This window comes from Rhagoletis pomonella, unplaced genomic scaffold (assembly GCF_013731165.1).
Source record: "Rhagoletis pomonella isolate Grant_MI unplaced genomic scaffold, Rhpom_1.0 Rhpom_scaffold_00007, whole genome shotgun sequence".
NCBI lineage: Eukaryota > Metazoa > Arthropoda > Insecta > Diptera > Tephritidae > Rhagoletis > Rhagoletis pomonella.
In genome coordinates, this window is record NW_023458561.1 from 46,467,267 (window position 1) to 46,484,371 (window position 17,105).

Consider the following 17,105-nt stretch of genomic DNA (forward strand, 5'->3'; position numbering starts at 1 on the left):
CATTAAAAATAATAAAGCATAAGTACTTTTTTGAGCAAAACTTCCTTAAAGAAAAAGTGCTGCAAAGCACCATAACCCATAGAAAGTCCATAAACCCTTAACCCTTTCAAACACACTCGGCTTTATTTTGGCCACAAATAAGTGCGTAAGTGTTGTCGTGAATGTGAACGTTAGTACTTAAAATGCGAGCGAGCGAACGTTATTACCGATTGCACCCGCCCTCTTGGCTATACTTACTGACTTCATTGGGCTTATAAAACGGCTGACCAGTATCGTTTCGGCGACGCGCTGCCGGCGAATATAACGCCGATGTGGAGGCAGACCTCTCGAATGCTGTAGAGGGTGTGAGAAAATGTGGTTAGAGATGGGTAAATTTGTTAAAATCCGCCTGACAATATGTAGTTGCAACGCAAATAATTTCAAATAATTGTACGAGTACACTTTACGACAAGACGAGACGATTCCCAACCCACATGAATTGAGAGAGAAAAAAAAACATTAAAATGTATTTTACACAAAAAGTCGCCGCTTAACACTTTCGCACATGCAACCGAGTATGAATAATACACAAAATGATTCTATGACTGTGACGAGTTTTGTAAGCGCAATTCGCATTTTTCAATGAACTAAATAAAATAAAGATTTACCACGAACACAACATAGAAATTACATGTATGTATGCACATCTAACTGATTAAAAAACAAAAAAAAACAACAACATTTTTTTTTAACCACCCATACTTTTGATTTTATCCGCAACACTCTGACTACGTCCTGTGCCCACGTGATTGAGCAATGACGACTCAGACGGTATGGAGTCACAATAGTTGGTGCTGCCTGCCGAGCCGATCGTTGTGGTTGGCGTACTGAGATTCGTATAGCTGTAGGCAGAACGTGGCGAAGGTGCTGCATAGGAGCTGTCCGCATCGGTGGTCGCTGCGCCGCTATTGTTGTGACACCAAGGTGGCGGCACGGCTGGTGTACCGCTTGTACTCTGCTCGGGCAGAATGTAACGGCGTGGCAGTGTTGGGGATTCGAAACGTACAGGACGAAATTCTTTGCGACCGCTACTCGGTGATGGCTGAGGCGTCCAGACGGGTTGTGCACCTTGTTGTTGTGCTGGTGCTGGTGCTGGTCGTGGTGGTGGTGGGGGCGTAGGCGTACTGACCTTCGGATGTATGTCGTTCAAGTTGGTGAGCGATGTGTTGTTGGGTGTTTGTGTGCCAGGTGTCCAGATGCCTAAATGTGCAGGTGCACGAGCGGATTGGAATAGATGTACGGAGGGGGAGGAGTGAAGAGAAAGTGATAGATCAAAAATGCAAATAATTCGTAATTTTACAAATTAATGAATGTATGAATGAGTGCTGTTGATGGTGATGACATGAATGAACGCGCTGACGATCAACGTTGACACGACAAAAACGACACAGAAGAGGTAACAAACGAATTTTTTTATGGATACAAAATATGGAAGGAGCAGAAACTAAATTCTGTTTCAAAATACACAATACATCCTCACAAACTGTGGCTTCGAAAACATCAAAGATGGCAATTTAAGCAATACAGTTCACAAAGTTGAAAAATCGGGAGACACAAAAGGAATCTAAACGTCTGATTTATAAACCGGGTGTCCTACGTAACTTTTGAATATATAGTAAAAGCATGTGTATATATCCTATCAATAGGAATGGACTCCCGCTCGAAACCGGGAGTCGATAGTACGACCAAACGATAGAGAACCCCCAACTTAGTAATATGTTCTTTGCGCTTTCCAATAACAATATTTCCTGAATTTTAGAAGGGCTAAATGGGTGGTCCAGGACACCCCATATAACAGCTCAGAAGTCCACAGCAAATCAGAACATTTCACACTGTCTTGTTCCTATCCAGGTCCATAGTTTTTTATGTAGCTCAGTTTCAATGCACTGCTTTTCCAGATAGCTTAGAATACAGAGAAGGGCAATGTCAAAGAAGGAGCTGTATACTCTCAGACTCTCCTGATAGAATGTTGTTGTTGGATTGACGAACCCTAGGAGCTTTCTTTATATAGGCAAACAGCATAGGATGTGGGAAGCAGTAGTTTATCGTTAAGTATTGCCCAAATTGAGCCTAAGCTAAGAAAGCTTTATTTGGGGCGCTTTGTTTTTCAATGAAAATACTTTTCTCTTTAATCTTGGACCCTTCCAGAAGTATGTAGTTTTTATTTTAACTAGAATTTCCAATGAAAAGCAATTGTGAGTTCTTAAATGGTCTCCTTCCAGAAAGTTAAAATAGCTTTCCATAAAGTGTTCTGGTGATACTTCTATTGAAAAATTAAATATGTGCATATCTAGATTTTTATAAGGATTACCTTCTTTGCCCTGCAATTGATATCGTCCGCGCATGTTTTTCAAGAAAGGTAATAATTGTAGTAGCGAATTCCGCCAAGAGATTTAGTTTCTTTTTCTGGGACAAAGCTGGGATTTGGAAAAATCTCTACCGATGTCCATTTGTTTATTGGCATAGGATTACTAATCTTTATTACCTTTGTTGCTAAAATCTCTGAATTTTTTCTTGGTGAATTCCAAGATCTATATCTGGCCAAGAACTGTCACTCCAGCTGATTTCTAAAGGACGATCGGGAGTTTTTATTTCGTTAAAACAACAACAAAAGTCAAGATGGAACAATACGATAATTGCTACTTCATGAGTATTAGGACAAAATAGGCGTTCGGCACAATCTTCACTGTGGTGGTTATAGGCACAACCTGGCTCAACATGAACAAACGTGCTTTTCGAGACATCCAAGTACACCATAAGGAGCGCAAACCAGATGCACGAAAAGTGCACATGACATGAAGATAAGAGCAGATCAGAGGATATTAAATGCCTTAAGAGAAAGTGTATGGCGTATCCATCATAACTAGGGACCTTAACAAAATGGTAAGGCGACAGTGAAATAATCAACCCAAGTACTGAAAAATTGCCTGTCTTTGCTTGGTCGTATTTCAAAAGGCTTTTCAATTGATGCTATTGCACTACAAAAAGAGTCAGTTGCTGCAGAAAACTTTCAAAATTAATTTATTGTTTGCAATGTGGTCAGCTTTTACTCAACACTGTACCTAATAGCTCATAAGCTTAATTTATTATTAATGCCCCTAAATAGAATACCTTTGAAGTGGAAGATCATATACATTTTAATTAAAATGATTAATTTTTCAACAACAATCATCAGCGCAACTAATTTTAGATCTGAACGCCAACAAAATGCTTATTTTTAGAATAAAATATTCGTAATTGAGGAAATTTCCAATGGTCATATGGTTGGGCAATGACGTCTACGGCTAAGTGACGGTTGCTGACTGGAATTATTTCTTTATTTTAATGATGGAATAAACAAATGTGAATCAACGTAAGCAGATGAGGCTACGCTACTAATCTGAAAGTAGCCGCAGCTGGGAAACTGATTTGAAAAACTAAATGATTTAAGATTATTTGTGCTTGTGTGCGGGGGGAAACAATACGACGAAACCATGAATGGGTTGATTTCTTTAGCAAATTATAAAGAAAAAGAGCTTACTAAAATAAGCTAATGGTAGAAAAAATATATATATGCAAATAAAACAATAGTTTTGCAGCAAAACTATGAACTTATACAGGTCGTCAAAAATCTTATTTTGTGTGTGTGCGTATGTGTTTTTTTCCCCAATTTCTGCATTCGCCGCGCTTTTGTTTATAAGGTAAATGTATATATATTTGCGTGCAACACTGAACCGTCTAACCGCACAACAACAACAACAACAAGTCGTTTGCAACCAAAAAACTGAAACAGCAACATTTGGCAAATAGCCAAGAAATGGATAGCCAATAGTAGTGGCCAGCGGCAAAGTATGAATCATCCGCCTTGGCACACGTAGCTACAATCAGAGCTACATACGAGTATTAAAAGAACTGAGGAGTAGCCGCCGACAAAATCGCACAAAAACAAGAAAAAATAATTAAAAAATACACAACGTAGAAACAGTGGCGGACTCAGGTAGGGGAAATTGGGAAAATTTTCACTGAATTTTCAAAATTTTGAATTATGTACTTAATTTTCAATTTTACTTTTTTTTTTGTATATTTTCGAATTTTCACAAATTGTCGAAAAATTATTATGTTCATGGTACTTGTGTGTAAAAAATATAAAATTCTTAGAATTCTAAAAGATATTAACATTTTTGAAAAATTCCAAAATATTTCCACTTTTCGGAACTTTTCCAAAATTTTGTATTGATATAACAAAGTTTGTTAATTTTAAATTTTTTGAATCTTCAAGAATCACGAAAATTTTTCAAACTTTCAAAAACGACGAAATATGAAAATATTTTCAACATTCGAAAACTTTTAATTTCGTTTGATCAATTTTGTATATTCGACACTTTTACTTAGAAAAAATTTGTTAGAATTCCTACAATTCTCAAAATTTTTGTAAAATAAAAAATTTCTAGAAATCTAGTATTCATCATTATATTATTTACTATTGTGATTTACAAAAATTTCTCAAATTCACAAAGTTTTGAAAGTTTTGGAATTCCATTCAAATTATTTAAAATGGGAAACTTCAAGAAATTCAAAACTATCAAAACTCTAAAAATTTTAAATTGCGGTGATTTTAAAATTTATATATGTGGAAAAATTTCCTCCCCGCCCAAGAATTGCTGCTGGGTCCGCCCCTGGTAGAAAGCGGTATGTACATGTGTAGTCGTATGCACAGCATCATTTATAGTCTCATAGCCATTAGTATATGTTCTAGCATTTTATTTTATTTTTTTTTAATTCTACTCTTTTTTTTTGCTGCGCGTCTTTCTGCGCATCAAACACACCAAAATCACAAGTGTGCTCGTTGTTGTGTATGTATATTTAGCCATTGTATGTTTGGTTGTATGTATGTATGTCCATTTAGCGGTAGTAAATATGTAATTTCGACGCCTTCATAAATGAGGTTTTTAAATTTATCAGCCACCTGTAAGTGAACGAACGCTTTGAAGGTGGATGCCAACGCTAGAGACACCACCAAGTGATTCCTTGCGCTTGCTTGCGTACGTCTCAAGGGAATTGGCAACACTTCACCCAGCACATCAGCGCTGACTCAACATTCAGTATTGGTTTTGGATTTTGTCTTTTTCGTTCTTGAGCTATTTTTAATCAATCAAAGTTTATGATAAAGGTGACATTTGGATGTCTCAATTTCTAGTGGTGATTTCCTTTGTTTAAGATTAAGCGGTATAAGAAAGTTATTTAAGTGACCTTAGCGAATGAATCTGGATATACATATAAATTCAAAGTTTGCTTTATTGTTGTACTTAGTACATAATTTATCCTTTTTCCCCCATTTTCCTTTTTCCCATTTTCCTTTGAAAAGCCGCTGGGCAGTTCATAGAACCCCGACTTCTAAGAAGACTTTGTCATCCAAAAACTTGGCTTCTCGAGAACAACCGGCTCTTTCAGAATGTTAGGAAATCAAAAAAAAAATGTTTCTTAAGATTACTTGCAGGGCAATTCTGGTTAAGATAAGCCAATTGAAAGACAGTAAGTAAGATAGTTTGAAAGATTTTCTTACAAATTAGCTCTCCTCCCAACCTTCATAGTGAAAAGCTTTTTTGGCTGAAAGCACTTGCTCCAGCAGTCGCAATGGCCGAGGGAGCAAAGCAATTAATTCAGTTTTTAGATTTTTTTGTTTTAAAAAGAAAAAGACAAAGTTTTTTCTCCATTTTACCCCAGTTAGTCTTAATAGATAGTTTCTAAGTTCCAGCTTTTAAGAAGCGCACAAAGTGCCCAACGTGCATCTTCCTTCGGAGGACGCCGCCGTAGTCGGGCCAGTTTCAGAAAACTTAACTAAAATTTCACCTTCCATAAGCTCTTAAGATGCGGTTAAGCTATGCTAACACTAGCAATACCGCCTTCATGAAATTTCTTTGATAACACCAAGATAATTTCTAGGATAACTAACCTATGCGGTTACTATTATGAGCGGTCTCCTGATAAAGCTCAACTATTGATAAAGCTCTTTTCCTCCGCCTGAATTGGCTCTAAGGTGGAAATTCCTAATATAGATTTCTCGACATTGTACGGAAAAACTCTGGAATTTAGAGAAAGGTTTTTTTCAAGAATAGCAGGATTTCTATAGGAAACTGGGAAGTACTCTCAACAACTCCAAAGCCTGGGAAATTTACATAAAGATTTCGTGGCGTTACCTGTCCTTCTGGTGCTCTCCAGCTCCCATTTCGAACCATTTTAGATAATAGGAAAACTGTCTAGACCCTGTCTAGGTGTTCATTTCCAGCAGGGAAGTTTAAAACTCAAACTTTTTCAACTCGTTCAAAGAGCTGGGTTTCAAAGGTTATATAAAACCAATAATAATGACTGGGGGCTACCACCGCAAAATACTGGTTTTATATCGCGGTAGTTAGAGCTATTCTCCCCTATGACGCGCTGTTATAGTTGGAGCTGATTGCTACCAAAACCTATCTACTCAACATGCATAAGGTGCAACGAAAAGTATGCCTATACCCAACGGGAGCAAATTACACAATGCCCCAGGAGGTGCTAGAGACACTCCTGGACATTCCACCTATAGACATATACGTTAAAAGTGGCCCAGCTAAAAGCGCTCTACGACTCGGGGCTCTGGCAGGCTGCGAACAACTTGCAAGGTGACGCCACAATCGTGGACAGAGTGGCGATTGCGTACAGTAGCTGTGGTTACCAGGTCACGGAAACTGACTTCAACAGCAGCTCCGATATTCATTTCCCCGATTGAAGCTTAATATTGCTCCATACGATGACGAAATACCCATTGTCACGGATAGCTCCAGAATAGATATGGGGACAGGATCTGGCGTCTTATCTCCGACATTATCTTTCTTGAAGGAGCCCCCAAGAGTCTCAGATCCGTGCAGCGTTTTCCAGGCAGAGATATAAGCAACTGACATGGCGGCAAAGCTGTGCTCCACAATCCGGAAAAAGTGCCTCAGATTTCTGGGGGACCACTATTTCGAGAGCCGAGACAGCTTCGGGAAAACTCCATTGGAGGATCTGCAAGGATTCGGCATAGAATCAGGATGGATTAAAGACATGTAGGGATAGGCATGGGGAACCCCCTGAGCATGACAGTTGACCTCTGTGGACTCCGACTGAACTCCTTACAGAGCTGCCCGCATAACCTAATTTAACGCTGCATCTGCTCATCATTTTTCAGAAACTAAATTCATTTTTTCAGACTTTTACCTTTTTTTTAGTGTTTTTTGAATTTTTTTTAGTTTATTTAATAGACGACTCTTATTGTACTTAATTGGCTTCGCATGTATTAGTCAAAGATCCTTACTCACAAGACCATCATACATGCATAGTTATCGCGTAGGACCCCCAAAATTTCACCGCACTTTTCTATTCAAAAAATCATCAATCTTCTCGAACAGATAACACTTTGAAATCACTTTTATCACAAAAACACAAACACTTGCAATCGTACATCGCTTAGCTTAAGCTATGTAAGTGCTTACGACCCACACGCTGTGAAACATACTTGAAAGCACACTTCAATCTTGCTATCCCTGCAATGTCCTTTTACTGCCTGCGTAGCACCACAGGACTCTTTTGTGTCCACACTAGAATTGAAGAAGGAAATGTATTTTCCTGCTTGGACTTGAAAATACTCGGGTTTTTATTTAGTTTTCAAATCAGAGAGAATACTCGACGTTTCGCGTTTGCTGGCTGACTCCGCGCGCGTTTGGAGTCGACTGAATGTTGCGTGACATCGCGTAAGTAAACACTCCAAAAAGCTGCTTAAAAGCGAAGGCAAAAAATGTTGTCACTATTGTTGTTGTTGTCGTCGTCGATGATGTTGTTGATGTTTTTATGCTTGCTGCTGCTGTTGCTGTTGTGGCAGCTAAATGGCCACCGCAGGCGGAATAAATGCACTGCAAAAATCACTACCTTGTTGAATAGGTAGACGGACAACCAGACGGACGGATGGACGGACGCATGAACGTACTGCATGAATTGATGTGCCGGCGGACGGACGGGCGGGCGTAGGTCAGGCTAGGCATTCGGTAGATCCCAATGAGACGCAGGCAAGCAGCACACACCCAGTTTGAGTGGCATTAAATGAGTGCAGCAACAATAAAAACAACAACATACACTAAGTAGAGTACTGACAATGCCAACAACAACAATCTGTACCACTAGTTTGCATGTTGTACTTATGTAGTTACGGAACAAGGCGATCAATTACAAAAGCGAAATGGCAATGCGACAACAACCGGTGACTTAGCTACAGTCAACCAGCGATTGAATGAGTCGAGTGCGTCAGGGGCGAACAATGCAAATCAAGCGGATTTTTTATTCTTACTTTGTTTTTTTTTAAGTTAATTTCAATCCATTTCTTTTTTTAATTTGCCTTTTATAAAACTTTTGATCAGTCAAGCATCAGTCAGTCAGTCAATCGTGCGCGTCCACGTCCGCGATGTTTGCGTACGCATACAATTTGAGCATTTGACAACATTTTGTTGTTGGTTTTATTGTTGCTTTGTTTGAGTGATTCCCTGCCGCTCCCTACGCTGTTGTATTGAACAATTAAACTAATAGTAATAACAACAACAACATCAAATCACATTACCGTCGATTTGTAGTCCATATTCGCATATATTGTCTAATTATTGGTTCTTTGGAATATTTGAGTCGCTTATTTCAGCAGTGGTTATATACAAACATATGTAGTAAAAACATATTCCACAAAGGGGCACAGCCGCGGGCCATGAAGCAATCGAACGCGCTTCCGGTATATGCGGGCGCGTATACATTTGTCGAGGGCGCTAAGAGAGGGTGCGCGCGCGCGCATGCACAAACACACATATACACATTCGTATGACCAAGTAGTTCACTATGAAAGCGCACCGCTTCAAGGCATTGAACCGCGCCGAGCTGCGCTGAACTATTGGTCATGCCGCCGCGCGCACACTGTCAGACATGAACAGCGCGCGGTGGTGCGTTCGGTAGCCGCAGAGTCAGTCAATCAAATCAAATCAATCGGAAATAAGCTTTTGTTAAATTTTTTGCATTACTCGCTTTTTAGAATAAAACTACGAAGAAAAAAAGTTTTTATAAATTAGGAATACACAAAAATAAATACAAAAACATAAACAGCAAACTATGGCTCGTAAAAATTTTCAGAACGCGAATGCAAAACAAGGCGCGTGCACAAGGAGCGCCGTTATAGCAGTGCATAGGAATCAGTGTGTGCGCGCCAGCCAGCCAACCTGCCCCGAATACACGACTCCAGCCGCCTTATTGTAATCCGATGGGTGTTTTTTTTTCATATTTTTGTTTTTGTTTACATGCCGCACATATGACAATTCTGGCGCGTTCAATGCCCGCGCGCCTACAGCTCATCATGCTAAATACGAGTACCTATGATGAGCTTTATTTAATGGAAAGGCGCGTTAAAATCACTAAACAAATTTTATTGATTTTCTGCAAGCCAACGTACACTATTTTGCGTGAAGTCAATGGGACATAATGGGACGCAAAGCGTCGAAAATCAGCAATGGTGTAAAAAAGCTAGCAGCAAATTAGAGAAGTTGTTTGAAAACAAAATAAAAATGGGCAGTTAGGATTAGCCGCTGTCATCCGCTTTGGTGGGGACGCTAATGCTTTTAGTTGCGTGTCTGTGTGGCAGGTAGTAGTTTTATAAATCCAATGGCATTTTGCGGAGATTTCGTGTTATTTATGTATGCAAGCGTGTGTTCTCATGGCTTTGCTTTTATCAGGCCCTTAATAAGGTGTGGCGAATTAAATTGATTTTGCGTAGCATTGATTCCAGCAGATAAATTTTTTCTTTTGTGCACAAAGAATGTTGAGCGTGACCCAATTCGACTAAGAATAAAAAAGCAGATAGAAGGGAGTGATCAAGGTTTAGTAGCTGCTGTAAACATTTGATTACATCTATTTATATAGTTTGAAGACAAAAGAAAAGAAAATACAATTACGAGTATAAGGTAAAAAAGGAGAGTGAGTGTAGAGTAACTTTAAAGTTGAAAAAAGATATTTAAATTTAGATAGTATTTTTAACTTATTCCTTTTTTCAATAAATTTGCCGAAAGTACGCTTTCGCTAACAAACTGGAGTCATTACGCAGAGTACGCTTAGAACTGGTTTGGTTGACTCAGGTCGACCAGTGATGCAAGGAACTAGAAGGAATGGATCGATTTCCCACGTTAAACCTTGTCTGACGGTTTCCAGCAAGCTTGCCCCTAAGTAAGTCTAAGCGAAGGGCAAAGCCACCCTGCTGGAATTCCGAACTTGACACCCTTACGTACGTAGCGGTTAAGGGAAATTAGCAAAGTGTGCAGACTCTAGCGAGTACTGGGACGACTGAATGTAGAGAGCTGCTAAGGATCTAATAAGCTCCTGCCAGTAGTTATCAGGTAGCAGTTGGGAGCTCTACTGTGTAAGACTAAGGAAAACTTAGAAAACTCCAGTCCAAGGGTTCAATAACCCAGGCACTCATCAAAGAAGTCGAGAGTGAATGAACTCAAAGTGCTGAGAAATCACTTGGTAGATGGTCATTTCCCATACAATCAGGCGGCAGAAGATTCAGGAAACAGTAGCGCATTTTTCAATAAACAACGAGTGCCAGTCACTGCCGAAATTCGACCGATTTTCTAGTTTTTTAAGGGCGTCGAATATTTTTGTTTCTTTTTGCTGTTGTTGTTGTAACAGCATACGAACACTCCAAAGAGATTTAGGAAATACTGATGGAAGTCCTTGGCCTTGTATACATCTGGGTCGTTCCGCGTGCATAGACACGACTGTCGTGGTCTTTGTTTTAGTCGCTGTCTTCATATTTGTCTTCGCAGTCACCTTCGCATTCATTTTAGTCGCAGTCGTCGTTTTTGTCCTCGGATCGTATCGAGGTCCAAGGGTGGCAGCAAGGCATGAGGTCGGCTGACTCGGTACATTGGTCCCTACATATGTATATAAATTGCTCCAACATGAACAAATAGATAGTACACTGGCATTAATGGTAACGGTGAGATAGACAATCTCGCCAAAGAAGGAAATCTTTCGGCAAACGCACCGCTGGAAGATGGGCCAATTTCACTGCAATAATACAGCAGGCAGGAAAGTTGTGTGCTTCAGGGTCTCATGAGCCACGTACGATAACAGGCTCGTAATGTTTATTTTACCTCTTAAGACGCATTCTTTAGAATGAGAAAACTATGAAGCATACTGATTTTCCGGGAGTGTAGTCTGTGGCTCTCCTGGGGGTAGGTTCCACCCGCTAAAACAGAGCACAGTTTGATGAGTAAACTAAAGCTTTAGGAACTTTACTCAACTTTCTGTCTCAGACAAGCGGTAATGCTATAAGACTGACTCCGTTATTGCAGCTATAAGGCTGTAGATTCCGTCACTCCAGAATTCTAGTCATTTATCCAAATGCTTTTAGGTGCACTACCACACAGGACGAGTTTTTCATACGAAATTCATCTGGGAACCATTGATAAGATAATTTTGTTCTTAGCTCTAAGCCGGATCTAAAGTTTAAAGGCGGATATATTCGAAAGTAATTGAGATTTGAACTCACACAACAATAGTGCATATCATAACTATATGACAGCCACATATTCATAGGTTTGGGCTATTTATTTTCTACCTTAATTTTAATATTGTTTAACTAAAATATAGTTTATTCTACAACAAATCCCACACAAATCCGAGTTTTGAAATTTGCACAAAAATTTAAATAAATTAGAAAATTTTCACTTTTTATTCCGATTTTTTTTAAGTATGCAGTTTTATAGCCCATAAAATTCAAAATTATGTTTTCCCATAGTGCTTATCATAACTGTATGGCACCCACTTATTGATAAGTTTTTATTATTTATTTTATTATTTAATTCTAATTATTAACCAACCTCAAAAAAGTAGGAGTGTGTTCGTAAATTATTGTTATATCGAAAAAAATACACAAAACCCTCAATAATAAAAAAATCGAAAAACGATATTTTTTTATTTATTTCGAACTTGAAAATGCTAGTATTGGATGGCAACTAAAAATTCTGAAAAAAATTTGAAATTTTAGTGAAACTTTTTAAGTTTTGTACAAAGTTTGCGCCATGGATTTTGTTGTGAAATGACTATATTTTTAAAAGCAAAAAATTAAAATTAAATAGTAAAAAAAGGAGTCAAAACTTGACATTATGTGAGTGTCATATAGTTATGATAAGCACTACAGGAAAAAGCATAATTTAGTTTACACCTAATTTATAAAAAATTTAAGGTAACAAAATAGTATTTTTTTTTTATCTAGTACACTAAAGGTAAAAGATTTTTTGACAGCACTCTCTTAAAATTTTTTCCTTGCCGACTAAGTTTTAAATCGTGGCCATCAGCAGCTCTTTCATAAACTAAACCACCAGCTATACATGAGCGTGAACTTGAGCCAAAGTAAATAAAATATATCCTATACATTACAGCACTGTATGCCACCTACACGCGCAGACCTGGCAATGGCCCTGGACCAGAAAATTTATAAAATATGCCTTTGGAAGGTTGTTTCAAGCAATAATTTCCGAATATTTTACCGCATGCAAGTGTATATTTTTTCCATAAAACATAGCACAAATGGCGTGAAGTCATCTAATAAATAATCCTGCACATATGTATGTATGTATGTACATATGTGTGTATCTACATGTGTTTATAAATTAGTGACTGAATAAATGATGCGATATTGTTTTACGAACTATGGAAAACAACCCACTCTCTCCATTTTCCCTACAGAAGCTGCCAATAAAAATACGATTACCAACGACAATACAAATCTATTCATAAGCTTAATGCTGGTGGCAGCAGTAAAATACCAGAAAATCTTTATTTTGTTGACGCCAATACAAACAAAAAAAAAATTTAAATATAGTAGTCCGCTGCCCAAAATTATGCGCTGATGGATTGGATCAAAGATTAAAAAAAAGGTCGAAAAAAGTGTAGAAAAAAAAACAAAAAACTGCTGATAGTTTATTTCCAGCGGGTGGCAGCTGACGAAAAAACAACACTGAATAGGAATAGAATAAAATAAAAAAGTGGTGAAAAGAAAAACGAAATGCGTGCATTGAAAGCGAAGGTGCTGTGTAGCCAACACCACGATTCAAACGCTGGACAATGGATGTTCGTATATTCCCTCATATTCCGCGGTGTGACAGAATGACGTACAGTGGGTATTAACTGTGAAAATATGCCACAGCTGACAACAACACTCAAAGGCGGAGAATCACAATCAATGAATCCGGAGCTTAAATAAATAATATCTTCAAAAAAAAAAAAAACCTTCGCAGTTTTAGTTATAGATGCTACGCCCATAAAAGTTTTTATTTTTGTTGAAAATACATGTACCGAGTGCCGAAATAGAATTTTCGTGAAGTTGCTGAAAAATTTGTTTTTCTATTTTTTCAATTTTAGCTTCATTAACCCCACATTAACATTAACAGTGTTCAAAAATTTATTAACATACTTTATATGTTTAGGAAAAATATGTTAAAGATTGCAAGAAAATCCAGTTATCTACATAATTATATTACGAGAATTATGAGCGAATCCATGTAAAATCGGCCAACGTTTGGAATAAACCGAATTTGATTTGGAAGAATTTAGGTCAGAAATTCCTTTTATCATAACTATAACAAAGTACTGAAAAAAAATAAAAAATAAAAATTTCGGAAGTTCAAGCTTTCACAATTTCCCGGATTTCGCCAGTTTATTTTTTGAATATCTCTAGAACCATTAACTATAGCTAAAAAAATGATTCTGCTTTCGTCTTAGAGGTGATATTTGGGTTTAGTTATATACAAAATTTTTGAAATTTATATTATGGAAATGAATTTTTGGTAATATCCTGAATTTATATTATATTATCTATAATAAATATATGAATTTTTAAACTTTGAATTTTTTTTAACTCTAAATTAAAAATAAATTTCAAATAAATAATAGTTTTTTCAACATAACTTTATTTAGTATAGTTTGGAAACAAATTTCTTTCAAAATTTAAAAATTCATATCTTAAAAAATCGCCTTCTTGAAAATTTTAAGGCTTTTTAAGATCGAGGAGGTAAAAAATAGCCAAAATTGTTTAAGTTTTTGGTTTTGTGTCAAGGAATCATAAAAAAAAATGTTAATTTTAAGATAAATTTTTCTAAAAAAAAAATTGCCAACATTTTTATAACTTTTTGCTTTTACGATTTCTTTCTATTTCAATTGTTGGATAAGTTTTTAGTTTTTTCAATTATTTTTTGTCGACATATTTCCTTTATAGCTTTAAATATCACTTTTAAAACCATCTTTGTAACTTTTATTTTGGTTTTGAGATACTAAAAAAATACACTTCACAATTTCAAAAATTATGAAGTTTCGAATTTTGCACAACTTTCGAAAAAATTTTTATTTTTTTTCTTTGGCAAAACCTCGTAAAATATGATAAAAGTAAAGTTCTGACCAAAATTCATTCAAATCAAAAATGGTTGATTGACCCCCATATTCAGACAATTTAGATTAAAGTTTCAAGGCTTCGACGGGCAAAGTATTAGGAGTAATCCAATACATGGTTTTATGTACATATATATTTTAATAGAAGAGATGACAGAGACTAGGAATGGCAGTGATTAATCTTTGATTAAAATAAATCGATTATTTTTGTCCAATTTACGATTTAATTGCATCGTAGTTTTGAGTTTCATTAATAGATTATTAATCTATTAATTGTAAAATAATCGTAAAAATATTTTCAAGAAAAATTAGTTCTATATAAACTCGTGTAAAATTTTGATGTCTACGATTTGACAGTTATCAAATGTTGCTATAAATATTAACAAAGTTTCCTAACAAAACCCAAAAACTTCTTTCAATGTGGAACATTTTTATTTTATTTTCTTTATTAAATTTTGTAATCTAAATCATTTGGTAAAAAATATAATTTATTATGTTTATTTTTTAAAAACATTTATGGTGAGCACAAGTAGTCACAACGAAAAGACGCTAACAACTAACTGGATCCATAATTATGGCATGAGTTTCAGCTTTTTGCTATCACGACATTCTAAGGTTTATACACATAATTAAAAAAAAACCGTTAGAAAAAATATTTTAAACCACAAGATTTATAATTCAAAATGCCTAAGTTACCCATAGCCAACAACGATCCTCAAATGGTTAACATACTCGTACCTAAACTTAAAAACCCCCATAGAAACCTGCGAATACCAGCATGACAGAGTCTATCTTCCTGCGGCTGCTTCGAGCACTTAAAAGAACAGCAGTTCATAAATATTTTATCTGCTAGAACTGCTGCTCTGAGTTGTGTATTTAATAATTTCATTCACTTTCTTTATGCGCTTACATTTTCTTTCAAAACTCACACACTGTATTTGCCCAGCGCTACACGCCCACGGAAAAATCAACTGCGCGTCATACAATAAATTTAGATTTTGTTTATATTTTAATAAACGTAGCGGATGGCAGCTAAAAGAGAAGCTGAACGCACAAAAGGACGGCATCGATGGCTAAAACTATGATGGTGGACCAAATGCGGGAACTTGAAAAAATACTGCATATTTTGTACAAAGCGCTGTAATAAAATATTTCCTAATAGTACATCATCCAGCAGCGGCATACCAAACTGATTACAAATAAACAAATACATATATAAATGACCACTTGAAATTTTATGAAAACTGTGATGGAAACCACAAACCAATTCGAGAGGAGGAATAAAACATTTGAACAGCACAAAATACAGAAAGTGCTTACAACTGAGCTGTATCGGAAAACCGCTAAAAATAAATGGTAATAAATTTTCAGAAAATAAAAGTTCAGCTGAAGTGGTCAATGAGAAAGCAAAAATGAAAAACAAAAATATCAGAATATCTAATAATTCAAAGAGAATACTTGGAAGTGGAGGAAGGCACATATTAGCAGCGTGTCCACTTGCTGCCGGAGAGAAAGTGCTTAATGCCGTAGACAGTAGAAGAACAACAAGAAAGGAGTACAAAAATCAACGTAAAATAACGACTATGACTCAACTAACTCGCCAATTGTCTGAGGAGTCATCAACGGCACTGACAACGTCCATCAGCTTGTGAGCGAAGGAATGCGTGTGAAAGCGCGAAAGATCGCAAATTCAAGATAGAGCCAGTCAGACAGCGGTTAATTGGTGACAGAAGTCGGAATTGGGGCACACGAACTCATAAACTAAGCGCAAAGTTTCACCGACCCGGTTGATACGGTTCTACGGAAGCGCAATTGAATCAACGATGCGCGCGATAAGTTGCTGGGGAAGTGATGATGAAGATAATAAGGCGGATGATGATGATGATGAAATGTACGGCATGAGTAGCGATAATGGAACGCTTCGCGAGCGTCCACTTGAGCTTGTGAATTGCATTACCTGAGCCAGTCGGCGCGGTCGCTTTGAATTTCGGTACGAACATGCTGCTCGATGGCGTTTGCTCTGCAATTTAACGGGAAGGAAGAGTTGGAGAGTTTTAGAAATTTTCACTTGACTGCTAGTTAGGCCAGCGCGTGATATGTGACACTTTAATTGAAATATATTTTTTTTCAACTGCGCTTAACACAACTAAGCGTTACATCACTAGCAACACAACACCAACTAGAAACTAATTAGTTTATTTTTTGCCATTAATTTTTATTTTTATTTTTTTTTTTTCAAAACATAAACGCAAAATTTCATATTTTTTAATTACTTTCTTTCACCGACTCTTTAAAAAACACACAAAATAAACACTTTTATGCTGCTATTTGTACATATACGAATATCCGACTAACCCTGTCCCATTTTGCAGTTTAGCGCCTCTACAAAATTTGTATTTCAAAAATAATTTCAAAACCGAGAAAACACACACAGATCCGTATCGAACGCGCTGGGTTGTGGGTTGTGCGCGCCTTTGCGTCCGCCGCTCAACTTGTACCAAATTTTCGATTTATTTTGATTTTATTTTTGCTTTCGAAAAGCGTTTTCGAATCAAACGAGCATACATATGTATGTATTTATGTAGATCGCCGCGCGCAGATGG

The 17,105-nt window shown here is 36.9% G+C and overlaps 1 protein-coding gene across 1 annotated transcript; it reads right to left on the reverse strand.

Annotated features, from left to right (window-relative positions):
• Positions 1 to 727: 727 nt before the first annotated feature.
• LOC118743868 (mucin-1-like) lies at positions 728 to 16,867 on the reverse strand. The gene is made up of 3 exons (XM_036476630.1): positions 16,858 to 16,867; positions 16,460 to 16,522; positions 728 to 1,239 (listed from the first exon to the last, which is right to left on the reverse strand). Exons 1-3 carry the CDS (start codon positions 16,865 to 16,867, stop codon positions 728 to 730), a joined length of 585 nt encoding a protein of 194 aa, XP_036332523.1.
• Positions 16,868 to 17,105: the final 238 nt, after the last annotated feature.